Raw genomic sequence first — 27685 nt, 5'->3', positions numbered from 1 at the left:
GAAAAAGTTATGCAGAAACTTACTGCTCAAAAAGAAAGCAAAATATATTCCAAAAGCATCTGCTTGATAAATTTTATTACAAACATCCAAGGATAGTGAATCCACAATCTAGTCAAAAAAGCAACTACAAAATAGCTGTGAATTTGAGACATTCTATAATTTGTATTTAATTGGAAAATGTGCATGCCAACAGCAATGTTAAGATCTGCTTTAGACCTAAAATTAGTTTATTTTTCTGCATATCAGATACATTTACAAGCATGCTTTCACTTGTAACAGTATCTAACTCGATAGCGTCTACAATAATTGCATTAAATATCCTTTGAAATAAAACTCTTCCCAACTCTAGACCAGCATCACTTATATGAGGAATATATTACTATTCACTGTTAACTGCTCATAGTCTGATCCGTTTCTAACCTAGCTAACAAATTACTGTTTAGAAAGCATACACAAGGCAAGGCAGATTTATTCAGGTAAGAGCGTGAATGATGCTGGGTATTCTTTCACTTGACTCCATGTGTTCCTTATGTCACTTCAGAGTTACTGTATTTGGTCCCTGCAAGCTTTGACTTCTTGTATAGCCAGCCCTAAGTGCTCAGCATTTCGGCAGTTTTCTGTGAGACCACATCCTCAAACTGCATAATGATCTGCTTGTCGATCCACACCAGTGTTGGAAGTGTATGTTATGATCAGGCACACAAGTCCAGCCTAAAATTAAAGCTTTGTTGATCATAGAGAACCAGCTTGTCTTTTCCCCAACTCTCAATCTTCTCCTTTTTCTTGACCGGTTTTGGCATCCGTTTCCGATTTCTTATCTTCACAAGGCGGCTCTGCACTGACTACACGGGTTCGACTTCGGGCACCAGGCTGATAGAGCTGTAAAGCTGGTCGGTCCTACATGAAGGAAACAGCAGAAATTAATATGTTTAAAAAAAAAAAAAAGGCTGAGAAAAAAATTCCATAGTGAATGTATTTTTATTACAAAGACTGTTTTTAAATGTGTAACACTTTAGTCAGGGTAATCTGCCAAATCCCCAGCCCTACTTTCATAGGATGTATACAATGACCTTTTAGTTACATCAGCTGGCAACAATTTGAGCACCATAAAAAACGAAGGAATATGCTTCCTGTTTACAATCAAACTTTTCCACTCACTTTAATTATATCAATATGATTTTACTTTGATTTTAAAAATGAAATAAACAAATAACAGGTAGTTAGAAAACTGTCATTCATGCTTTTTTAAATACCATATTTACACGTGTATACACGCGCACATTTTTCCTTGAAAATTAACATTAGAAAATCAGGTGCCCGTCATACACAAGGAAACTGCTTGGGCTCGCTCTCTCGCTCGCGCTCGCTCTCTCTCTCACGCTTGCTCGTGCTTTTTCTCTCGCTCGCTCGCTTCCTATAGAAGCGCAATGCGCGTCCTACACAGGGAAAAATGATTTTCTTTGTAAAAATTAGGGTGCGCGTCTTACACGACGGCGCATGGTACACGAGTAAATACGGTATATTAGGTTGTCATAATAAACAATACTTAAATTGTCTGCTTGGTATAAGGAAAAATGCAACAGATTATTTTTAAACGGGATAGTTTTTGCCTCACCAGAAAAATATATTGTTTTTTTTAATGTATCCACAAACATTTCAACATTCATCTATACTAATAAAAGGCAAAGCCCTCCCTCACTCACTCACTCACTCACTCACTCATCACTAATTCTCCAACTTCCCATGTATGTAGAAGGCTGAAATTTGGTACTTATTTCGGTGGTATGATTCCACTGTCAGCCGCCATATTGAACTTTTCAACGGTCTTTGTTACTTATGGGCCCATCTTCAAGAAATTTGGTACGCGGGTTCTTAACACTAACTGAATCCTACTTACGTACATATATACGTTCATAGCCTGCAACTCAGTCACCGTGTGAGGCGGCGTTGGGTCCCCCATCCCAACACCTCCCAAGTTGTTGGCTGCCTGCCTATATAAGGCCGTCCGTCGCTCCAGTCTCTACATTCCCTTCTTTGCTTCGCCACGGGATTCACGTCTCCCTGCTGATAACTACAGCCTTTTTATTTAATCCACGGCTTCTCTGCTGTTTTATTGTTCATTTATTATGATTATAGTTATTGTGTAGGTATTTTAGACTTACTTTACATTGTTCAGGTACCCATTTCCTTTATCATTCCAACTGTACCCCCATTAACATGTCTATTGAGGTGATCATCATCGATCAAAGAACTGTCACTTACCGAGTGGTTTCCATGCCCGGAGATGGCACCTACCTTTTCCATTCTCTTTGTTACATATTGCACGGCCATATCAGGCTCACTCTTGATATCCGGAGGAACATTGTGTCTTATGTATTGAATGACTGGGACAGATTCAAGGTGTGGACTGATGATGGTACAGGAGATAATTATTCTACACAGGAGTACTAGAAGAGTAAAATGCTTAAGCCCTTCACCTATGCATCTGCATGGGAGTTGATAGTTGCCGCTGAATTGTTCGGTTGTCGCTTTCAAGTGTACCGAAATGGCCAAATATTTTACACCTTTCGACAACCGCCAATGCCTCTAAAACATCTTAGATTGACAGGTGACGATTTCAGTAGTGGACACTTTGATGTTTATAAATGTTTAAACTCTCAAAAGCTGGATGTGAAGTTATCGATGAAACCGGTTGTATACTTACAACGCTTGACAGATGCCGAATGTCTCTTCAACACAAGTCCTACAAATACTGTCGTAATTAAAACAAACCATGAAACTCAAACCGATTATGACAGCAGCAATTCAAGCTGTGAGATTTGAAACAAGATTACTGTTCACATGGCCAACTGTACGTTGCATGCTCAAGAGTAAGCTCAGCGCACACCTTGATCATATTACAAACGGAGTGCCGAACTGACAATGTGGTATACAAAGAGATCCTTAACAAATAATTATTGGTATATTTTCCCTCAGTTTAAAAAGGTTTAATTTTCTATTTAATAAAAATTTTAAGGCAGTACGTCGCCGCTGCGAAGTGCGGGTATTTTTCTAGTCATGCTAATAAATAACAATTCATAAGTATTATTGTGGTTCTAATTATTGCTCTTAGAACAAGCTTGGTATCAAAATATTTTTGGGTAAGGTAATAGCATATAAATAAACAAACTTTTTCACAAAACACATACATATTTAGACAAATAATGTTAATAACATTATGCTCTATGACTATGTTGTTTTCAGATTACAGATATAATTATTATTATTTAGTCTGCTGGGTGCACATAAAGAATAAATTAATTAACTGAAAATTCTAACTTATTAGAGTCCACTGAATTTAATCGCTAGTACTTTATGACTCATAAATAACTGGGAAGTCCATTAAAATATTATTTACAGAATATTCTTTCGGCATTTCTGTAAAGATTCTATAAGCTACTGGTTTATGCAAATGTAATTGGACAACTTTTCAAAAATTATAACTGCAGTATTAAGTGTTAAGAGTATCTATATCACTGTTATTTACCTTATTTCTTAGACGATCACGCTTCACAGGTTCATCTTTTTTATCTTCTTTCATTGTTTTCTCATTTTTGTCAGAGCTGCCAATGTGAGAGTCAACTGAATTTTCATTTTTCTTTCTCTCCCACACATAATCCTTTTCTTTTTTACCTTCCTCTTCTCTTCTTCGATAAGTGAATTCAGTATCATGGTGCTCCCTCCTTCTTCGACGTTCCTCATCTAGGCGCCTTAGACGCTCCCTCTCTCTTTGACGCTTGTCTCTTTCTCGGTCTATATCTCTGTAATCTTTACGACCATCTTCATCATACCTGCATTTTGGAGGAATAAAGCAAAAACTATTTACAGAAAATATAACAGTAATTAAAGTTTTTATCTAAATATTATTACAACTAACCATCTTAACATAATTCTGCTATACTGAAAAATCAATGTTGAATATCAACAATACTATTTATATATAAAAATACTAAATTGCAATATTCAAATAAATAAAAAAAGCATTTACTATAAAAGAAGAATTAATCTGTACACTCACTTCCTTCCTTTGTCCTCTCTGTGTCCAATTTCTGGTCTCTTCTTCAGCTCATTTCCAAAACCCATAGAAAACTTATCATCTTTTATTTTCTCCTTGTCTAATTTTCTTGGTTTTTCTTTAAGCTTTTCAGACTCAAAGTCATCTCTTTCTGGTTTTCTGAGAAGCTATTTGGAAACAGCAACAGAAATTTACCACCTAAGCTAGAAAAGTAAATTCTTGAAAAGAAAAAACTTACTTTTTTGTGTCATGATTATACAGGGCAGTTCTTACTACACTAGTATGTAACCTTTCTTTAATGTGCTACATTTACACATGATAAAAGTTGCAAAAACTTGTACGATTATTCAAAAAAAAATCAGAATTTTGTTTTAAATCAACCTGATGGTAAGCAAGTTTTTACTAATTAAAAAAAGAACACAAGCCTGATAATAAAATGTTAATGATTAGTAGATTTTATAAGAGGATTTGATACTAGACAATATTTAGTGAGACAGCATAACCTTTTTTCAGGTGCACTGAAGATCACACAGGGAGCAGATCAGACTTATTATCAATTAATTGAAGGAAGGCTGCAGTCACCCAACATCCCAACTCTCACTGATTTCAGTCAATTATTTTATTTAGTCCCATTCTTAGACCACACCATTAAAATGCTTTACAAAGCAAACAAAAATACATTTTTAAAGGAATAATACAGAACACAAATTTACAAGAGAAGTTACACATACCAGATCTCAGCAAGATATGCCCAATAAAACACCCAAACATTAACCAAAGTTAGAGTAACCCTTTCTGAATCGAGTGGCGTTAAATGTGCATTATTCTATATAAAAGCTTAACATCTTTAATGTGAATAAATACTGTACATACAAAAGACTTTTTCTTCAATAAAATTGATAACTTTTCTTCCAAAAGTAAAGTAAATCAGTAAGAAGATCTCCGATTCACGCTCCAGCCAGGACATCAAAACTATGAAGAAATGTGTTCAGTTTATTGCACAATAAGAATATTACAATAATTCCTAACTAAAGGAAAAAAAATGGATATATTTGCAGGCATATACAGCCAAAGGACAACAAACATCATAAACATAAATTTATGTTAAGTTGGTTTGACTTTTTTTGCTTCTATAGGGAAAGGCACTAATGAATTATAGTTCTTTAATTCCTATCTAAAGAATTACCTCAGGAAACCTCACTAATTCTGGGCCAGTTTTTAAATGTTCTTTTCAGAGTTCTGGTAGTCCAGCTATATAGGTGGATCAGAGTTTAGCATGGCTGGACTCAATGAGGCACCCACATCAATCTCCACTACAGACGGTTTTCTGCTTTACAGCATGGCCTTAAGTTACTCTATGGAGTAGAAGGTCGTTCAAGCCTGTGTTATTGCCATACCATATGCAATAGGATATTGCCATACAATATGCTATAGAGCAGAATTAAAGGCTTAGATGATGGTGCACATCTACTGCCTGCCATTGTTTGAACCTGTTATCAACCAAAAGGTTGTGTACACAAAAGCAAAGTTTTTTCAATCAAGGTTGCCAACGACAGAACTATGGCCTTTGTTCACTCATCAAGTGCTGAGTGAATGATGCAACAATGAGAAATCTCTGAATGTCTTTTACCAGTGATTGATCAGTTTTCCCAGAGGAGAAACTAGACATGTGAAACCCAAGAGAGGCCCAGTGCTATATCTTCTAAATTTGCGCTTTAGTGGAACTGACTTTTGAAGTTAAGTGTCAGTTAACTGGGGGATGCAGATTCCAAGTCTTATGGGACAATATATAGAAAAAGAGCGCCAACATCACTCTGTCCTAGGACTGTGAGATGTCTTAAAAGTCCACATCGTCATTTCAAAACATTGATGATGCCTGATACCATCGCTTGATTGGGAGGCCGTTTTTGGAGAGATGCTTGTGGATTAAGAATAAGTAACTGCTCAACCCACGTACTGCGGAAAGCATCTGCACGGGGTGGTGGGGAATGGTGTATGGACGTTTTAGCTTGGGACAGTTAGCTTTTTTGTCTGACAGATTCCTGTCTCTTAGCACACAGAGGGATTCGGTAATGTTATTATGATAATTCAGAAGTGATTCGTTCCTAGTTCATTTAACAGTACTAAAAATCTCAATGCCATATTAGCATGAAACTCTAAAATTAAAATTAATTAATAAATAAATGTCTACCAACAGAAAACTAGAAGTTACTAATTACTTTTACTCACTCAATCACTGTTCCCTGACTTCCCTTTCTACCATCTTCTAAGTAAAAAAAAAAAGTGACTGTAGGAGGGAAAAAGAAAAAAAAAGTAATTTTTTGTTTCATTGTGGCTTGGCTATAGTGCATATTCTACCTTTTCTTATCATGTGTGCGTTAAACAACATGTCACAAAAAGTGCACAATGCGGAGCACTGACTGGTACTGCGAGCTTGCAGTATATGATGTACATGTAGAACGGCAATTGGACTGGCTCTAAGAAATGTAAGGCACTGCTCTGATATATGATGTAATCGGTATATTTTAGATTTTTTACATTGTGTACACTGTACAATTGCACTCCTATTTGCCTACAATCAATGCTTAAAGTGGAGCCTCCAATTTCATTATTACTTTTACAGGACCTTCCCCCTTGGAGGTCAGAGTGCATGTTTATTAGTATAGGATATTGAAAGGAGTGGGGATCCCCATGCCCACATCAAGCACTGCCCACAAGACCAAATCTCACTGTGGTGTTATATGTTATAAAACCTATGCAAAGACAGGCTGTGGCTGTCCCACGAACCAACGCAGGATAAATGGGTGAGGAAAAAAAGATTGTGTCCAAAAATATTGTATTGTCATTTACAAGCTGCATTAGCCTGGAAATCAGTCACCCACCAGATAATCTGACATCCCATCACACAAATGAGCAGTTTCAGTGGACCTTTTAATACAGGCACACCAGCCAAAGTCTAAAAAGAATTCCAACTTGTGCTAAGGAGAGTAAGCTGACTAAAACAATGCTACAAAACAGGGAGAAATATTGGGCATACTGAGCACCATAGCAGCACACATCTGCAGTCTTCCAATTCAAATTTTATATGTGATGCGCTAATCAGGCTGCCTTCCCTCAGCTACAGCACACTCCTGCTAAAGTCAGGAATCTTACATGCCTCCTACTGTGAATAGGAGTATCTGACAGCTTTCTTGTGAGGCGTGGAAGATTATACAAAGGAAAGAAAAAGAAAAGAAAGAAAAAAAGGTAAAAAAAAACAAAAAACGGGTGCAGTTTGGTACTTTGAGGAAACTTCTGCAAATGTCTGGAGTCAATTAGCGATGTTTATTTACTGTATATTGATGATATGCCTAACCAATCGACAAAGGAAAATATCCTCAATCATCGTCAATATCCAATATTTTATTTGCATTCAGTATAATCTAGTAGTATATTACATACCTTAATTTTTGGCTCAGTTACTTTTTCCTTCTCATACAGCTTCTCTCCAGCTTTTTTGTGTTTCTCTGCTTCTTTACGCTTTCTACGATCCTCTTCACGCCATTTTCTTCGCTCTTCATCTCGTAGCCTTTTTCTCTCCAGCTCTCGCCGCCTTCTTTCCTCTCGCTTCTCTTCTCTTATCCTCTAAAAAAAATAGTAATCCAGTCAAAAACTCAGCAAATAGACCTTAAAGACAGTGAAACCAGAACTCTCCTTAGCTAAGTTACTTATGATGATTACAGACTATGACTTGAAAATTAAAAATTGTTTTGCCGTTTTCGTATAAATTAAATATTTAGTAATAAATTGTACACTTTCAAAGTCAATATTGAATCAAAACTATTACTAAATACAGAAAAGCCAATCAATCAGTAAAGATAGGTGTATAATTATTTTATACTGTTATTTATTTTATATCAAACAAATCGTAATTACTGTTTAGCACATGTTTAACAGTTTTAGCATAGTTTCTGTTTATTTATGATAAAGTTGTAAGGTTTAGAAATGTATTATTGTATTATAGCTGTAAATGTGTGAAAGCACTCTAAGCATGTATTCCATAAATAGTGCTATACAGAAACCAACTGAATTAAAATATTATACAGTACTTGGAACCTTTGTAATCAGCTCTACAAACTAAACAAAAATTGGTTTATTGCCTGAAACCTGATGATGACTATGTATATGATTCTCTTTTAGCAAAAAAGTGATTACACGTTACTGAGTATGGGATTCACTTTTTACAAGAAAGGCTTTATTAATTGTGAAAACTTGGCAAGCTTCTCTGTTTAAACCTAAAGTGGGTCACGCAGCCCGGGCAAACAATACTGTACAGATAAGGTGGGTACTTTCTTGCCATTTCTCTGCACTGCCACTACTGCTTCTCTACAGACAGGTGACCAAAAGATCAGAAACACAGAAATATGGTAATATTAGACTGTAAAATGTATGGCATCCTAAAAATAAAATTAAAAACAGAGCACATGTTGGGGAGGGAGTGAACTTAAGGGTATTTTTTACCCCTACGAAGTCTCCCATCGACCACATCCTGGAACGGAGGGTTCTCATGGAGCACAAACAAGAATATCGGCAGAGTTTCTTTGTAGCCTTTGTCAATTTTCATAAAGCATTCGACTAAGTTGATCGAGCTGCCCTGTGGAACATTCTAAGACTTCAAGGGATTCCCTCAGGGTTGCACGATATCATGGCCGGCCTGTACACTGGTACTGTGAGTGCTGAGCAGAGTGGAGGTAGAACCTCTGTGTTTTTCCCAGTTGATTCTAGGGTTTGTTGGGGTGTGTTCTTGCTCCTACTCTGTTCAATGCTTGCATGGACTGGGTGTTGGGCAAGGTCGTGGGGTCCAGTGGCTGTGGGGCATCTGTTGGTGAAGAAAGATGCACTGATCTTGACTTTGCTAACGATGCTGTGATCTTCATGGAGTCAATGAAGGCTCTGATCGGGGCTCTTGAGCAAGGAGTCCGGGTATCTGGACTTGCAAGTGTCCTGGATAAAAACCAAGATCCAGGCCTTGAATAACCTGTTGAGAACAGTCAACTGCAGTGTGTCTGTTAGCAGAGAGAGTGTCGACGTTATCGAAAGGTTTACTTAACTCGGCAGTGACGTTCATGTCTCTGGTGACTCTTCCTATGAAGTCAGTAGAGGTAGCTGGAAATGGATGTGTCGTTCTCCGGACATCCATGCAAAATAACAAACATCCAAGTCTTTAGATTCCTGATGCTTCCTGTCCTGCTATATGGTTGCAAAACATGAATGCTATTCAGTGACCTGATAGGTGACTGGACTCCTTTGGTACTGTGTCTCTTCAGAGAATCCTTGTGTACCGCTGGTTTGACTTTGTATTGAATGAGCGATTGCTTACAATGTCCTGAATGAGACACATTACTTGCATTGTGAGGGAGTGAATGTTACAGCACTATGGCCATATGGCACAATTCCCAGAGGGTGATCCGGCTCGTAGGATCCTCACTGTTAAGGACCTGAGTGGGTAACACCCCAGAGGGTGGGACTGGACCACGTGTGTCTGCCTGGGTTGTGGGTTGCTAACCAGGATCCCGAGCTGTTTCATCATGTGGTGGGCGTGGCAATGTACTGTACCAGTGCATGCTCCACAGCCTGACCTGGACATAACAATCACCACAATTAATTTAATATAATGAGTATGGTGCTCATAGGCTTAAGTGTAATTTGTTCTTAGTATTACAGTAAACGTCCTAGGTATAGATGTTAAAAAGATACATCTACAAATAAAGTAATTAAAATTAGTCAACAGTGATAGGATTTTAAAACAGTAAAAAAAATTACCTGTTTATTTTTCAGGAAGTCCAACAGAGGTGTAGTTTTTTTTGCTGCAAACAAAAATGTATGTTTAGGAAAAAATAAGCATAGCACAGAAAACGTTCAAAAACAGCTTACAACTTTGCAAACATTAATCGAAAACACACTGAAGTAATCCAGACATACTGTATGGGTATTATACTTGTTCTGCTATTTTAGTCCTTGATTTTATTGTTTTTTTTTTCTTTTTTGCCATTTATTGATATTAAACTTCCTGGTACTTAGTCTTGGCAAACACTTCATCTTTATTTTCCTTATTGCATTGTCTAAAATATCTACTGCTTCAAAATGATGTACAGTGCATCTGGAAAGTATTCACAGCACATCACTTTTTCCACATTTTGTTATGTTACACCCTTATTCCAAAATGGATTAAATTCATTTTTTTCCTCAGAATTCTACACACAACACCCCATAATGACAATGTGAAAAAAGTTTACTTTGGGTTTTTGCAAATTTATTAAAAATAAAAAAATTGAGAAAGCACATGTACATAAGTATTCACAGCCTTTGCCATGAAGCTCAAAATTGAGCTCAGGTGCATTCTGTTTCCCCTGATCATCCTTGAGATGTTTCTGCAGCTTAATTGGAGTCCACCTGTGGTAAATTCAGTTGATTGGACAAGATTTGGAAAGGCACACACCTGTCTATATAAGGTCCCACAGTGGACAGTTCATGTCAGAGCACAAACCAAGCATGAAGTCAAAGGAATTGTCTGTAGACCTCCGAGACAGGATTGTCTCGAGGTACAAATCTGGGGAAGGTTACAGAAAAATGTCTGCTGCTTTGAAGGTCCCAATGAGCACAGTGGCCTCCATCATCTGTAAGTGGAAGAAGTTCAAAACCACCAGGACTCTTCCTAGAACTGGCCGGCCATCTAAATTGAGCGATCGGGGGAGAAGGGCCTTAGTCAGGGAGGTGACCAAGAACCCGATGGTCACCCTGTCAGAGCTCCAGAGGTCCTCTGCGGAGAGAGGAGAACCTTCCAGAAGGACAACCATCTCTGTAGCAATCCACCAATCTGGCCTTTATGGTAGAGTGGCCAGACGGAAGCCACTCCTTAATAAAAGGCACATGGCAGTCCGCCTGGAGTTTGCCAAAAGGCACCTGAAGGACTCTCAGACTATGAGAAACAAAATTCTCTGGTCTGACGAGACAAAGATTGAACTCGTTGGGGTGAATGCCAGGCGTCACGCTTGGAGGAAACCAGGCACCGCTCATCACCAGGCCAATACCATCCCTACAGTGAAGCATGGTGGTGGCAGCATCATGCTGTGGGGATGTTTTTCATCAGCAGGAACTGGGAGACTAGTCAGGATAAAGGGATAAAGATGACTGCAGCAATGTACAGACACATCCTGGATGAAAACATGCTCCAGAGCGCTCTTGACCTCAGACTGGGGCAACTGTTCATCTTTCAGCAGGACAACGACCCTAAGCACACAGCCAAGATATCAAAGGAGTGGCTTCAGGACAACTCTGTGAATGTCCTTGAGTGGCCCAGCCAGAGCCCAGACTTGAATCCGATTGAACATCTTTGGAGAGATCTAAAAATGGCTGTGCACCGACGCTTCCCATCCAACCTGATGGAGCTTGAGAGATGCTGCAAAGAGTAATGGGCGAAACTGGCCAAGGATAGGTGTACCAAGCTTGTGGCATCATATTCAAAAAGACTTGAGGCTGTAATTGCTGCCAAAGGTGCATTGACAAAGTATTGAGAAAAGGCTGTGAATACTTATGTACATGTGATTTCTCAGTTTTTTAATTTTTAATAAATTTGCAAAAACCTCAAGTAAACTTTTTTCACGTTGTCATTGTGGTGTGTTGTGTGTAGAATTCTGAGGAAAAAAAAGAATTTAATCCATTTTGGAATAAGGCTGTAACATGTGGAAATGTGGAAAAAGTGATGCGCTGTGAATACTTTCCGGATGCACTGTATACAGTCGTCACAGTCAAATTCTTTGGTATGTCTTATTTGTCCCTCTTACCCAATAATCAATCAGTGTTGTTCCTTAGTCTACCAAATTTAAATGTTACATTCTTCTTTAATAAACAGTGATGCCATCCACAAACATTTTTATTAAATCAGTGAAACAGAAAATGCTCTCACGTTTATCACCTTTTCTGCCAAACCAGAAGCCCCATAAACTATATTATGACCATTAACAATGGATACACATATCCATTCAAACTGCCAACTCAGACCTTATACTCCCCTTAAAACTCCTTATTCTATTAATTGTTTTTCCAATACCTGAAGGGCATATGCTGAGACCATGTTAATCAGGCATATTTTTTACTTTTTTAGTAAACCATGCTCATAAACACTCTCTTCAATTACATCTTCTCTGAAATATTTTCAATGGCAAGTGCAGCAATACTGATGCTGCCCCAACTGCTCTACATCAGGAAAACGTTCACACTGTACTTTCCATCACCTCTTACTTTCTCACTTATTTTCCTCTTGTTCAATACCTATAACACTTTGCCCAATTTTTCCATAATTCCAGCAAAATTCTTAAAATACTTTATCTAACTCACTAATTTACTGGCAACCATCTACAAACTTGTTATAGTTTTATCAATTCTCTTTAGTGGGATGCAGAGATACTATTCATTATTCTTTCTGTCGGTCTGATACGGCCACGTAAGTACTTGTACTTTTTATAGACTGTATTGTGGCCGCAAACCATGTTATTAAAAAAATAATAATAATAATTAAAAACAAACAAACTACTATGTACTGGACCCAAAAGTCAAGTGACAGAAATCAAGGAGGGATGGAATGTAAAATACGAAAAGCTGTAATCTACTTCTAATACTAAAGACATGAGGAGGATATAATCGGGGAATACTTAACACAACTGTTTTCCACCAGAGAAATAAGGTTGCAATTAAATACATGGCTATTGTGGACCAGTCAGATTTCCTTATGTTTTTGATCTGAGTTCATATAGGGTTATTCAGGGTACCAAGCTTATCTCCACTAGAGCTGCCAGATACGGATATGAAGTTAGAATATACAGTATGCGATTTACACATGCCTTTAATATTTGAAATATAATTTAATGTTTCACATCTCTTCACTCTGTTTTATGTTACTGCAGTTGACACTTACAACGATTTGCTGGATGACTCCTTGTGTGGCAAGATGCGCAATAAGCTAACGTTTGTAGCTGATCTTTATGCAGAGATGCCACTAATGGTGAAGTATCCACTATGTACTTATGCTAAAAACAATAAATGAAAAACATAATATAAAAAAATAAGGATAGATTTACTTTATTGAAAGAAATTAATATGCGAGTTTCCATTGTGAATGGACTGACAATGAAAATTCTTTCATTTTACATAGAACATATGAATAGGGGGTTAAAACAGGTTAGAAATACATTTGTGTGCATCTTTTGATGATATTGTATTTTCTGTCACTATTCAGAAGTAGGTATGCAAGTAAGAATTTTATTATACAAACCGGATTCCAAAAAAGTTGGGACACTAAACAAATTGTGAATAAAAACTGAATGCAATGATGTGGAGATGGCAAATGTCAATATTTTATTTGTAATAGAACGTAGATGACAGATCAAACGTTTAATCCGAGTAAATGTATCATTTTTAAAGGAAAAATATGTTGATTCAAAATTTCACGGTGTCAACAAATCCCAAAAAAGTTGGAACAAGTAGCAATAAGAGGCTGGAAAAAGTAAATTTGAGCATAACGAAGAGCTGGAAGACCAATAAACACTAATTAGGTCAATTGGCAACATGATTGGGTATAAAAAGAGCTTCTCAGAGTGGCAGTGTCTCTCAGAAGCCAAGATGGGTAGAGGATCACCAATTCCCACAATGTTGCGCAGAAAGATAGTGGAGCAATATCAGAAAGGTGTTACCCAGCGAAAAATTGCAAAGACTTTGCATCTATCATCATCAACTGTGCATAACATCATCCGAAGATTCAGAGAATCTGGAACAATCTCTGTGCGTAAGGGTCAAGGCCGTAAAACCATACTGGATGCCCGTGATCTCCGGCCCTTAAACGACACTGCACCACAAACAGGAATGCTACTGTAAAGGAAATCACAGAATGGGCTCAGGAATACTTCCAGAAACCATTGTCAGTGAACACAATCCACCGTGCCATCCGCCGTTGCCAGCTGAAACTCTACAGTGCAAAGAAGAAGCCATTTCTAAGCAAGATCCACAAGCTCAGGCATTGTCACTGGGCCAGGGATCATTTAAAATGGAGTGTGGCAAAATGGAAGACTGTTCTGTGGTCAGGCGAGTCACGATTCAAGTTCTTTTGGAAATCTGGGATGCCATGTCATCCGGACCAAAGAGGACAAGGACAACCCAAGTTGTTATCAACGCTCAGTTCAGAAGCCTGCATCTCTGATGGTATGGGGTTGCATGAGTGCTTGTGGCATGGGCAGCTTGCATGTCTGGAAAGGCACCATCAATGCAGAAAAATATATTCAGGTTCTAGAACAACATATGCTCCCATCCAGACGTCATCTCTTTCAGGGAAGACCCTGCATTTTTCAACAAGATAATGCCAGACCACATTCTGCATCAATCACAACATCATGGCTGCGTAGGAGAAGGATCCGGGTACTGAAATGGCCAGTCTGCAGTCCAGATCTTTCACCTATAGAGAACATTTGGCGCATCATAAAGAGGAAGGTGCGACAAAGAAGGCCCAAGACGATTGAACAGTTAGAGGCCTGTATTAGACAAAAATGGGAGAGCATTCCTATTTCTAAACTTGAGAAACTGGTCTCCTCGGTCCCCAGATGTCTGTTGAGTGTTGTAAGAAGAAGGGGAGATGCCACACAGTGGTGAAAATGGCCTTGTCCCAACTTTTTTGGGATTTGTTGACACCATGAAATTCTGAATCAACATATTTTTCCCTTAAAATGATACATTTTCTCAGTTTAAACTTTTGTTCCTTGATTTATGTTCTATTCTGAATAAAATATTAGAAGTTGGCACCTCCACATCATTGCATTTAGTTTTTATTCACGATTTGTATAGTGTCCCAACTTTTTTGGAATCCGGTTTGTACTATGTACACATGGCAATAAACGAAGTGCAGACATACCTACAGTATCTGAAACTAATATCCCATGATCACACAGTACTCATCATTGCTGCGTTAGCACAAAAACATCTTTCAGCACTATGTATTAATTTGTACAGCAATAGACAGACTGATAAGAGAAAAAACAGACTAAAATGTTTTTCTTTTTTCTTTGTTTTTTTTAAAGAACTTGCCTCCAACATTTGAAAGCATAGTTAAGCTAGGTATAAGTTGCAAAGAATTACGCTTAGTTATTTTTTCTGTGTCGAAATATCAAACATTTACAAGAGTTGCTGTTCATTTTAATAAAATGTATTTAAATGGATGTTTATTCTTTTGTAAGCAAATGCAGTGTTTCATTCACTATGACTTATTAAATAAAATTGTTCTCTTACTTGTTTTTAATAATGTAGCATCTTTCCTTCTAATAAATCTACTTGTTAAGTACTCTGTACTGTCCTACAGTATTGACACAGTATTGTTATCATTGTGAAAAAAACAGTATTGGCGCATCTCCCAATTCATTGTTTCATCTTTCTGTCCAAAAACAAAATAAGTAAACAGATAAAACACTGAAGCCCATTTCACTGCATGGTTGTTCACCTATAAGTTGAACTTCTGTGTTCCTCTAGCTGCAGGGCAAATATGTTACTGTGGAGTGACGCAGGGTAAAAACATGCCTTGTATAAAATGATGAATAAACTGATACCCTGAGGAAATATTAATTTAATAAACCAAACTAGTGAGGATAAAGAAATTAAAATCTAAACTTTAGATCTCATCTTATGCTACTTACCTTCTAATTCTTTGGTTTTGGCCTCAATTTCCTCAAGAAGCGTTTCAGGAGTTGAAGTAGTTTTTTCTTCGTCACCATTGTAATTTTCCAAAAACTTTTTGAAATCCGAGTCTGTTTAAAAAATATAAAAAGTGAAGGGTACTTTGTTTTTAGTTAACATTCTTATGTATGATGTGTTTCCAAAGTAAAAATGTTTAAAGTATATAAGTGCACTTAATTGTAGCCTAATCCTAGACTGCACAGGAATAAACCTATAATTGCTGAAAACAATCAAATATTTGGTAGAAAACAAGCATCTATAGGAACTATATTCAAATTTACTATGCATTCAAATATACAGTGTTCAACAAATAAATCTACTGTAGGGGTTATAGGAACATGAGCTTTACTCTCCATCGTGCTATCAAACCTTTTGGCATACATATAGGCAAACTGTCGACCACCACCTGTTAGAAATTATAAATGTTATAACACTACATGCGTTTATGCTTCAAGCCATTATAAAATACTCTGTATTTTTAGTAGTGCTCATTACTCAGCATTGGATAACAAAAAAAATAGTCCATTTATGGTACACAACAGTTGCTTATTCATGTTGCCAAAGTTACCGCATGCTAAAAGAATTGACGATACTCTTAATAAACATTAAATAGCATAGTTAGAGTACTAGGAATTAAAATGTAAATGCATAACAACCAATACTTATTGTCTAATCCAGAAAAAAGTTTGTATTCAATACATTACTTATTCCAATTCATGGACCTGGAGTAGGAGCCCATCCTTTTAGGACTCGATACAAACCAGGAACCAAGCCTGGATGGAATCCTCGATAGTTTAAAGATGAGAATGGTTTATTAAAAGACACAATTCATTTAACACTGAAGAATAAGAGAAGTAATCAGACGTCCAGAACTTGGAACAAGTGACTCTTGTAGAAGATATTTCTGTGAGAAGAAGGACCACATTGATGGTTTCGTGTTTGTTTTCAAATAAAGTTATCATCAGGCTTATGTCTCCTTCATAACAGCAGGGGCTTATATGGCAAAAGGTAGTTTGAAAAACTAACATACACATTTAGTACAAGTCCTGAAGATTTAGAGCTGAACTTTCTCCTGGTGAATTCTCCCACTCCCTCTCTCCATTTCAGTGATTAGAAATAATTTACTACAATTTTCAACCTAAGACGGAAGATCTGCATCTAAATATACAATTTTGGAATTCTTAAAATCAAACAAATTTATGTATGTATGTATGTAATGTATGCCAGAAACTTACTGGGATTTTTGCTAATTCGCACATATCAAGCAATTTGGTTGGTTTCATGGATCATGGTTCAAGTACATTCATACATCAAAGCTCCAAGTAGAAGAATGATGACCCTAAATGTACTTAGTTTGCAAACATAACAAATTACACTTACTAACCAGTTATCTTCCTTCTTATGCCTTGATGAAGAACAACTTTACTGACATCGTCATGGACACCTACCTCTCTACATGCTACTGTCAGTCTCTTATGAATGTTGTATTTAAATCAATGTCAATGCATTATTATGGTTTAAAGTTTAAGATATTCCCTGAAATAAATAGTCTTGTCTTTGTTTTTTTGACATAGAAAATCTGCAACAAAGATGTGAAAGTCAGCATTTGAAAGGCAACAATATTTATAAAAAAAAAATAAAATCACAATAGTTACTAGGTTTAATAGTTCTACAAATATTGTAAACAACATGGTGATCTTCCTGCTTCTTGCTTTTTGGGATGAACAAAAACACTCAGCAAAGGAGAAGAAAGTCACGTAATAAAAACATACCGCATTATACTTTAAAAGCAAGTTATACCTTCATGAATTGTTCCTGCTTTAGCATCCTTTTTTTTGGCCTTTTTCTTTGCAACTTTCTGGAATGGAGCAAACTCTACAATTGCAGGGTATTCTTGACCTTATTTGCAAAACAAATGATAAATTAAAAAGACAGCATTTCCCAAAATGTATTTTTACTATAGTTTTGGTATAATGGGAAAATCTTTAAAAACAGTCAGGATCAACATGCATACAAAACCAAGCAAATTATCTATAATTTTAGAAAATTCTATAAAATAAAATGTGCAAAATGATGTTAATAATAATTATATTGTACAAACAGATATGTCCATAAGTATTTGGACAATGATACAATGTTCATAATTTTGGATGTGTGCGCCATCTCAATGGACTTGAAATGAAGCAATCAAGATGTGATTGAAGTGTAGACTTACAATGTTTTTCTTAAATGTCTTAAATTAAAACTGCATGTGCCATTTAGAAGAGACAGACATTTATATACATGGTCCCCCTATTTTCTGGGGCTCAAAAGTATTTTGACAAACTAAATTAATCATGAATATAACGATTATTGTCAATACCTGATTTATAATCCTTTGCACTCAATGACTGCTTGAAGTCTGGAAACCATGACATTCTCCGAATGCTGGGTTTCCACCCTACTGATGCAGTAAAGGCCTGGCAAAGCAGTGGTCTTCAGGTGATGCTTGTTCATTCGACTTTCTGCTTTCAGTTTTGTCTTCAGCTAGTGAAATGCATGTCAAGTTGGGTTGAGGTCAGTTGATTGACTTGGTCATTGAAGAATATTCCACTTATTTGCCTTGAAAAGCACTGCTTTTGCTTTTGTGGTATATTTTGGCTCATTGTCCATCAGTTTTGCAGCATTTGTCCAAATATGAGCAGACAATAGCCCAGTACACTTCAGAAATAATCAGTGATAGGGCTACCTCCCGAGAGTGTTCTTGGTTTGGCTAAATGTCGTAAATTGCTTTTTCTTCATCAAGGAAAGAATTCAGCAATCATCCAGTACAGTTGCCTTCCATGGTTGCCCAGGCCATCTGGTTCTGAGCTCACCAGTTTTTCTTTTTAAGAATGAACCAGATGGTTGATTTGACCATTCCTGGTGTTTCTGTTATCTCTTGGATGGGATTGTTTTGTTTTCTCTGCATAGAGATGGCATGCATTTACTTGCATGGATAGCTCTTTGGACATCATAGTGACAGTTAACAGCAACAACTTACAAATACAAATTCCACACTTGGAATCAATTCCAGACCTTCTGCCTGCTTAATAGTTAATGATATAATGAGGGACCTGCTTACATCTGGCTATGGAACAGCTTGTCAGTCAATTGTCTAAATACTTTTGAGCCCCTGACAATGGGGGGGCCCATGTATAAAAAATATGATACAATATTTCTGTTAAACCCTTGAATTAATGCTGAAAGCCTACACTTCAATCATTAAATTATTTCTTCATTTCAGGTCGATTATAGCAGCATTTATAGCCAAAATTATGAAAATGGTGTCACTGTACAAATATTTGTGGAGTTAACTTTACAAAAACAAAAGAGAAAAAAAAAAACCAAATAACCTGTTACTAAATCCTATAAAAAAGTTAATTGTTTTTACAACAGGAAATATATGAATGTAAAAGATGAAGAATATCCTAGAGTAAATTAGGAACACATAATTAAAACCAAGTGCTGCTACAAAGGTCATTAAGATAAATAAGCCACTTTCATTATGATAGCAATGTTAATTTAAAATGCAGGAGTTTTGTAACAAATAACTGGTTTATTTGACTGTGAATGCTAAGCTAAGACAAAAACAAAGTTTCCTAGACAAAGCCAGTAAGTGAGAATTTTCTTTCAATAAATAATTTAAAAATAATAATTAATGTTTGTGGGCAAAGGAACGTGTGTCATAACTGAAAAAATGAAATGTAATTTAAACAATACTGAATGTATCCTTTAAGACAGTATGAAGTGGGGTAAAGAACTGCTGACCCAAGGAAATAACTTTTGGGTCATCACTGCAATAAAGTTGATTTAAAACTATAAGAGTGGAAATTGTACACTTTAATATTTTGCTCTAACAAGAACAATGTACTAAATTTAACACTTTGTTTTTTGTTGTTGCTGCTTCTAGTTTCCTGGGTTTCAATTCCATACTCAGCAACTATCTGTATGGAATCTGCATGTTCTCCATGGGTTTTCTACAAAACATCCACAAAGGTGTGTAATATTGGGTTAACTGGATGCTCTAACTTGTCCTCGGGGTAAATGTGAGTGTGAGACTGTGCAGTTGGGCTCTACAATGGGCTGGTTCCTGCCTTGTGCTTAATGCTTGCTAATACAGGCACTGGATAACACAAGGTAATGAATTAGATTAACCGTGTAAATTTTAAATGTGGTCAGAGTCTCACAAGAACTGGAATACATGACAGCTGTCAAAAAATTCTTGGACTCTTACACTAAACCCTTTGCAATGAATGGTTCCCTAGGAAACAATCTGTTTCCTGATTTCAATGTGTCAACCACGCTCTCCTTGATGGACACAAAATTGGAGTATTGGTTCTGTACCCTCCAAGTAGGGCTGCAAAAGTCTTCATAGTTGAGCTAATTCAGATTATAATAACACCTTTTAACTTTCATAGCTGATGTGACATCTAAACGCATACACTTTGTAATAGAATCACTAAATTAAGCCATATTAGATATGAAGGCTATTTTTGATTAAAGGCTGACGCTGATAAGTTTGTATTTGTTCTCAACCACATTTAAGCTAAATTCTATTATCATTGTCTTCAGACATATAATATATATGTCTGGCCCTAAGAGATTACTGTATTTCTAATCTGTATTACATTCTCATATCTTTACACAACGTATTAAATATCAGTTAAGTATTTTTATTTTTTCATGGCTTAAAAAAAATACTTTCTACTTTAGTAGCATATTTTTGATGTTGACATTTTTTTTAAATTCTTATTTACAGTTTTGGCTATCGAAGAAGGATGCAAATTTTTCTAAATTTACACATTAACAGTTTACATCTAATTGATGAAGTATAACTAATAATTAACTCAATCTATTGCCAAACTTCGGCAGATAAGGGCCAGTTTAAATACTAACTGCTACGTGGGGTTGTGGTGTTGGAGTTGATTTTCAGTACAAAAACACAATATTATGGAATTTCTTTGGGTACAATCTCTCTAGACACTTGTAAAATATATGCAAAGGTAAAGTGAAAAGGTAATGGCAGCCTATCCCAATTAGTCCATTTATGCAATGGTTTCCTTTATTATATTAATTACTCATAGTAATTGCTTAAATTTCCAACTACTTTTGAAATGTAATGAGCAGAGGAGTAAAATAAGATTCAAAGCAACCATCACAAACAACACAAGACAGATGCCCACAAACTGCAAATTGAAGGAAAGGTAACTGAAAGACACATATCTACCAATCAGTAATTGGAATATAAGTTGTCATAAACCACAATTCAATGCACTTAGCACCTGTTCACATTACAATACACCCATGTTTACAACACAACTTTTAATATACTAAGTGGATGAAGTATTTCTTTTACTCTATTGTTTTAAATTTACCTTTGCTGTCGATGAAAACATAGCCATCGAAACGATCTCTAAACAAAACTATATCTTCTTGGTTTCTGAAGTTAATGTATGCTCTAGAATAAAGATGTGGATACAGGCTGCCAACAAAGCAAAAGCAATTAGAAAAGGCTATATTGGTACAAAGTTTTATACATGTGTTATATTGAGATCTCATTACAATACAAGAGCTTTACCTAGCATCTGAAAAATAAGTCTGAATATCTATATTACACATGTAATGATTGAGAACTGCTTTACAGTAGTAAAAAAAAAAAAAAGCAAAGAAATTCAGAGACCATCTCATTTAATCCAACCTTATTACTTCCCACATTACATACACACATTTAACAAATCTATAATTTTCTTTGAATATTATTGAATTTATATTATACATGCTCAACTTGCATTAATAAAGAAAAAAAGAATAAAAATAGAATCATACACAATAAATGTGTGCTTCTGTCGGGTAAAAAAAAAAAAAACAGTACATTTACAGTAAAGTGCAAAAAGTAAATATTTTCAATACCAGACTGATGTTATATAAGAATGTAAAATAATGATGACAAGTTAGGTTTAAGGAATAATAAACAATGACAGGCTAATTAAAACAGGAGAAAGGTAGGGTGAAATGACACCTTTTATTGGCTAACTAAATAGATTACAAATGCAAGCTTTTGAGGCAGCTAAGGCTGATGAAGGGGCCTTAGCTGCCTCAAAAGCTTGCATTTGTAATCTATTTAGTTAGCCAATAAAAGGTGTCATTTCTCCCTACTTTCTCCTGTATCAATCTATGGCTAACACGGTACAACACTCTACTGCCTTATATGGATCAAAACTTTTGAGAAAGCTGTGTTTTTGTGCATGTTTTAGAGTTAGCAGAGAGGAGTGTGTGCTATCACAGACTGTATTACAGAGTGCATTCACTCTGTAATATTGGTAAAAACACTTCAAATATTTAAAATTTGTCACTTCTGTTTAATGGAACACTCCACCCAAAAATGCTACGTTTTAATCTATTATTGCACTTATCATTTTTTGTATTGATAGCCAAGAAAAAAGACTTAGGCTAACACACTACAACATAAACCATTCCCGATTCAAACAAGATCAAGATTTTGAATTTGTCTTCCAGTGCATAATCTTTTGAAAACTTCATAGAACATTTTTGTTATAAACTTGTACATCAAGCACAAGTATTGCATTGTTATTAGCTACCAAAAAGATAAGAGAGGAAAATGGTTAAACTATGAAGTGAATTGAATTTAACAGTAATAGGAAAACACCCACTTTACTCCCACACATCCAAGGTCAGTTTAGTAACTGAGAAAAGTAACTTAAGAAAACCTCACAGCAGCAGAAATGCACATGCGCTAAATGTGCAGAACCTGCTTTCCGTTTAAAGGATCGGTATACTCTGAGTATACTTTCAAGTGTACACACATCATGTCAGCTGAAGTGTGTAGAAGCCCTAACCCTGTTCTAACACGATATTTCTTAAACATGAAAAAAAAAGCAACTGACTGCTGACTTCTAAAGAAACAAAATATCAACTTCTTTCTTCAATCTCAATGAAGAGAACATTTCTTTTTCAATTTTGTGCTAGATTTACCTTGAAACTCCAAGGTGCGAGTTCTCTTCTTTTCAGTCATACTGATATTTGTTCAGACCATTTTGTGTATGTGCATATATTTTTATTTATGTGCTCACAAAACAGTACTACCATAATGTAAAACTCCAAATCATAAGAGCCAAGCAAAACATCTTTCATACACAGATAGTATAAATGCTTTCTGTAAATAATGTTGAACCTGTGTTGGACAGTCATAAAGCTCAAAAGGTCTTCCATCTGTGCACCAAGAATTTACCACAGAACAAGGCGCCTTATCTCTTGTGCAAGCCTGTATGACTATACTCTTAATAGTTACTACCCTACTCTCATTGCATCTCTCTCTCATGGGGTTAGTTTAACAGTGTCTTGCTAGAATTCCTCATTCCTTCCTACCAACCCAAGAGATATCAGAATCATCATCCAGCACAGCATGGTGTTGAAATATGTGGACATTTCTAACTTATGGATTAATGCCTAAGTATAGTGTGTAATACTCCTCTGCATTTACATATTAGCTTGTTTCACCTATATCCACCTCTCTGAACTGGAGTCTTCTCCTTCGGAACTTTCAGGGTGCACAGGGTCTCCAACAGAATCCTAGGTGAGTTCCTGCATTAAGTTGCAGTACAGGTTACCTATTTCTGGCTTAAATATATAGCAACCTTACAATACAGGGGTCTGGTTAACTGGAATTTGCGGCAGATTCAGGTTTTATGTAATCAAGCTTCTGTCAATTCAAAAATCGATATACTGAACATATTCCTTATGCGGTGGATTAATACACTTAGTTTGTCTAGGATTTTACTGATTTAACCATTTATAGTAAGACTACAAAAGTAAACAGAATGCTTGTGTTCATACCTTGTATCATTGGCAAAAAACTCCAAATAATCAAATTCTGGGAGAGGTTGAAGCTGCTCCTCAAGTTGCTCTTTCGTCAGATTTGGAGGAAGGCGGCGGATAACAATCTTTATTGGAAGAAAGAAAAACATTAACCTTGTTTATATGACAGCCTTTCTAAAGATGATAAATGGCAGATTCCCATTATTCTATCTGCATACAGTACAAAAAAAAATGTAAAAAAAATAAGCCTCACATTCCATGCAATATTTTGGCATACATTTCTCCAAGTATTTTAGGTTCCCCAGCAAAGTAAAGGTTTCATACTTAAGGTGCATAAAGAAAGGCATAGATATACATACATTTAAACTGAAATGTCACACAGGTATGGCTACTGAAGCTTTTTTTCACCTAGACACAAAACCATTAATATACTGTATACTTTTGGACTTTATCAGGAGAATGCCCAGCACCCACACCAGAAAGTAATAATGTTAATCTTTGTTTTCAGTTTAGAGATGGACTGCCTGATGAAGTTTTCATATTTCTGCTTTGTGTAAATTTATTAACCACATACTGGTAACTTTAATGCACCATTCCTGAAACAGGACTCCTAACCAAATATAGCATGAATTACAAGAAATAAAATGTGCATCATTGCAGTTTTCCAGCAAGCCCTTATTTCTCAGAACACAATTTATTCTTTAAAAAAAAAAATACTGAAGGTAAAACACAGCTGAACATTGATTATCTTTTGTTCATGAAGGATATTCCTGTTCTATGACAATGAAAATTTAACAAATATATTGAATGCAAATTTGTACTTTTTATTTTATTTACTATGGTTTGGCAGCCAAGGATATGAAAATTGTAAGTGCATAAAATAACTATGGAAGTTCAAATAAGAGCATAGAAATACTTTAAAAAAATCTATTTAATGCAAAATAGCTCATCATTTCCAATTTGACTAACACTTCCAAAATGTTAGATTAGAGATCTGAAGGTACACTAGGTGTTTTGTTTTGTTATGCTACTTGATAACTGGTTACAGAACAGTAAGAGGTGGCATCATCCTACTTATCACCTTTACAATTTCAAAGCTACTCTTCATCTTGTCACTCCTTAGTCTCTACACAGACATGCTGAATCAACTGAATTCCTTCAATCATCTCTTATACCCTTCGATTCAGGAATTACTCTAGAAGCTTTTTGCTGTGCTTTCTTTATTCCTTTTATATCCTTCTTGTAATATGGAGACCAAGACCACACATGCCTGCATCATAATACTTTAGTATAATCTATCTTGATTTATACTCCAAAGTGTGGATTAAAACATAACATATATTTGACTGGCTCTGTACAATGTCTAGTGAATGACATGAATTCACTATAACTTCAAAGACTTCCTCAAGCAACTCACTGTATACTATATCTTACATGTAACATTTTTAAGTTATTCACATTAAAGGTCAATGACCTCACATATTAAGAAACTTGGGTTTGAATGTTTACACCTTATAGGTTTACTAAGGTATATATCTGCCAACACGCCTAGTCTGGGGAAGTGCTTTTACTTTCAAATAAGACTACTTATAATGGTTGGCTTCTGAACAGAACGACGATCCAAGCAAAACGAACAGTATTCAAGACAAATTAAGCACATTGAGCACAGTTTTCGGGGTCACCGTTACTGATTTTTGTTAGCTTCTAAGAAGAGATCACTACTTTGCTTTAAGTATATTAAAGACGTTATGTATTACTAATACCTTCCATGCGGCTTCGAAGTTTAACCATGGATCTCAAACAGCTAGTAGTGAAGGGAGCAGTAACACAGGACGGAACTGTACGTGCAACGCTTTTTAAGTGTTTTTGGGATAAAATGCAACGCTAAGGAGGCTACATGTAAAATTATCTGAGGGGAAAAAATCCTTCTTCATGACTGCTGATGTGAGGGCTTCACCGATAACCTGTTCTCTGACTTTCTCTATAAACGGCATTATAGCGCCCTCTTTTTCAAAAGTAACAATCATTTTTTAATATAAATTAACGAAATGCAAGTAAAGAATACAAACGGAACCGAAATTGCGATAAATTAATAAGTATTGATTCAACACGGTTCCCAAGATTGAAGTCTGGGAGCAAAATCACAGCACGACACTGAAGCACAAACACAGACAACTGTATAAGAAACGACTGTTGGACAAATAATTCAAATTACTGTGCAGATTGTCCTTAAAACTATGGAATAGTTTTGGAATATGGAATAGTAATCAAAGTATTCTAACTCGACGCGCTGCAGCCGAGTTTTGACACATACTTCTCGTTATATTCAGGAAAGAATAGCATTATTTTACACGTTAGGTTGGCATCGTAAAGGAAAACACTGACCACTTCGTTTCCTTTATGTTAAGGGAATGAGAATCTGACTGGTCCTGTGCTTATGCAATCGTAAAACGAACATGTTCACAGTTGGAAACTAAATGAATACTCACTCGCGACGGACCAGGTATTCCCATAAAAACGTATCGGCAACAATTACGGTGTTCGTCAGTTGATTACCGTAAGGGTTAAAAATATTTAAAATGAAAAACAGAACAAGGCACTCCTGCCCTCTCGACAGAGTTTAAGTAAATAACATAATGTTGAAGTTTAAGGAACACTTTTACAGAAAACTATACAGCGCCATGCTGTCATATGTACACTATTTGCTCTTAAATATTTTACACAAAACCCCAACAACTTTCGTAGTCTGTATAACCAGATTGTCAACGTCAGATCTCACACAAGGGCCTTCCCTTCTGTCAATTCGTCACCACCATCAGCGTAACGCACCTTGGTCATAACCTCTTTTTTCTCTTTGCCAGACTTTTCATTCTCTTCGGATTTTATATCCAATCTTTTCTCCCTCGGTTTAGTATTCTCTTTGTCTTCCTTCATACTGCTCTTTTAAAAAACAACATTGAACTGAAAACTCTTGACTAAGACATTCGCAGCATACATAAGCACCGCACGAACTTTCAATGAGCCTCGAGTAGAGCAACAAGCGGCTCTTCATGATCATTGGTACACCTTGAGTGCAGGGGGCGGGTAGGGCCTCGAAAGCACGCGAGAACCCGCGCCCAACACGAGATTTTAAAAGTGCTTCACGGGACGGGCTGTTTTGAATTGCATTGTCTTTTTTGGCTTCTTTTAAAAACATTACTGCATTTCATGAATTGAGTATATTTTTTAAGTTTCAGTCGTTGATCTGAAGTATTTAATCTATTGCTTATTATTATGTTCGTTAAAGTTTGCGTTCATGTATTCATAGATAGATGGACATAGAATGAAGTTCTTACTAGCGTGTCTGTTTAGAACAGCAGGTAATATAGTGGGAATTATGCGGACTAAACTTTGGAACCTTTAAGAAAACGAATTGACAGGCGACAGATTGATATGTATTTTATAAGAAATAAACGATCATTTAATTTTACATCTAAAAAGACGATTTGTGTAATCCGCAATTGTAAAACCTCAGTGTGGTTTTATACTGTATAAATTTTGAGCTGAATTTGTCGATAACTATATAACCTTTTTTATTTTATCGCAATACCATACATGATATAAAAAAGAAAATAATATTTCCAGAAAATAGGATCATTTTGATCATCAGAAACATTCTCATAAATGTAATAATCATTGAGAAACAGATTGGAACGCCATAACTAACGTCTTTAGAGAAGGCTAAATAAGAAAATAAGGCTAATCCATTTACAATTGTGAATGAAATAACTCAAAAATAAATTAAAGAAATGAATAAAAGTACAGTGAAATTCATAGATTTGTTCCCATAAAAGAAAATAATATAATTTAATTAAAAAAGAAAAAGCAAAAAAATATATATATTTAGTAAATTACAAAATGTGCAATTAATCTCAATTTCTGGGAACATTTTACTTGTAAGGGCATTAACTGGGTAAAGTTTATGAAGAACTGTATATTGAATTTCACAAACCATTGGTAACAGAGGTTAAATAGTTTTCTGCC

At 36.0% G+C, this 27685-nt stretch overlaps 1 protein-coding gene across 1 annotated transcript; it reads right to left on the bottom strand.

The window, feature by feature from the left end:
- Window positions 1-43: 43 nt before the first annotated feature.
- On the bottom strand, window positions 44-26723 carry upf3b (UPF3B regulator of nonsense mediated mRNA decay). Its single transcript, XM_039766094.1, has 10 exons — window positions 26492-26723; window positions 23681-23787; window positions 21202-21308; window positions 17606-17704; window positions 15766-15876; window positions 9857-9900; window positions 7496-7678; window positions 4058-4221; window positions 3527-3830; window positions 44-897 (listed from the first exon to the last, which is right to left on the bottom strand). The coding sequence occupies exons 1-10, from the start codon at window positions 26594-26596 to the stop codon at window positions 766-768; spliced, it is 1356 nt and encodes a 451-aa protein (XP_039622028.1). The 5' UTR covers window positions 26597-26723; the 3' UTR covers window positions 44-765.
- Window positions 26724-27685: the final 962 nt, after the last annotated feature.

This window comes from Polypterus senegalus, chromosome 10 (assembly GCF_016835505.1).
Source record: "Polypterus senegalus isolate Bchr_013 chromosome 10, ASM1683550v1, whole genome shotgun sequence".
NCBI lineage: Eukaryota > Metazoa > Chordata > Cladistia > Polypteriformes > Polypteridae > Polypterus > Polypterus senegalus.
Note: the sequence above shows the minus strand (reverse complement) of the source record. Positions and strands in the feature narration are given on the sequence as shown.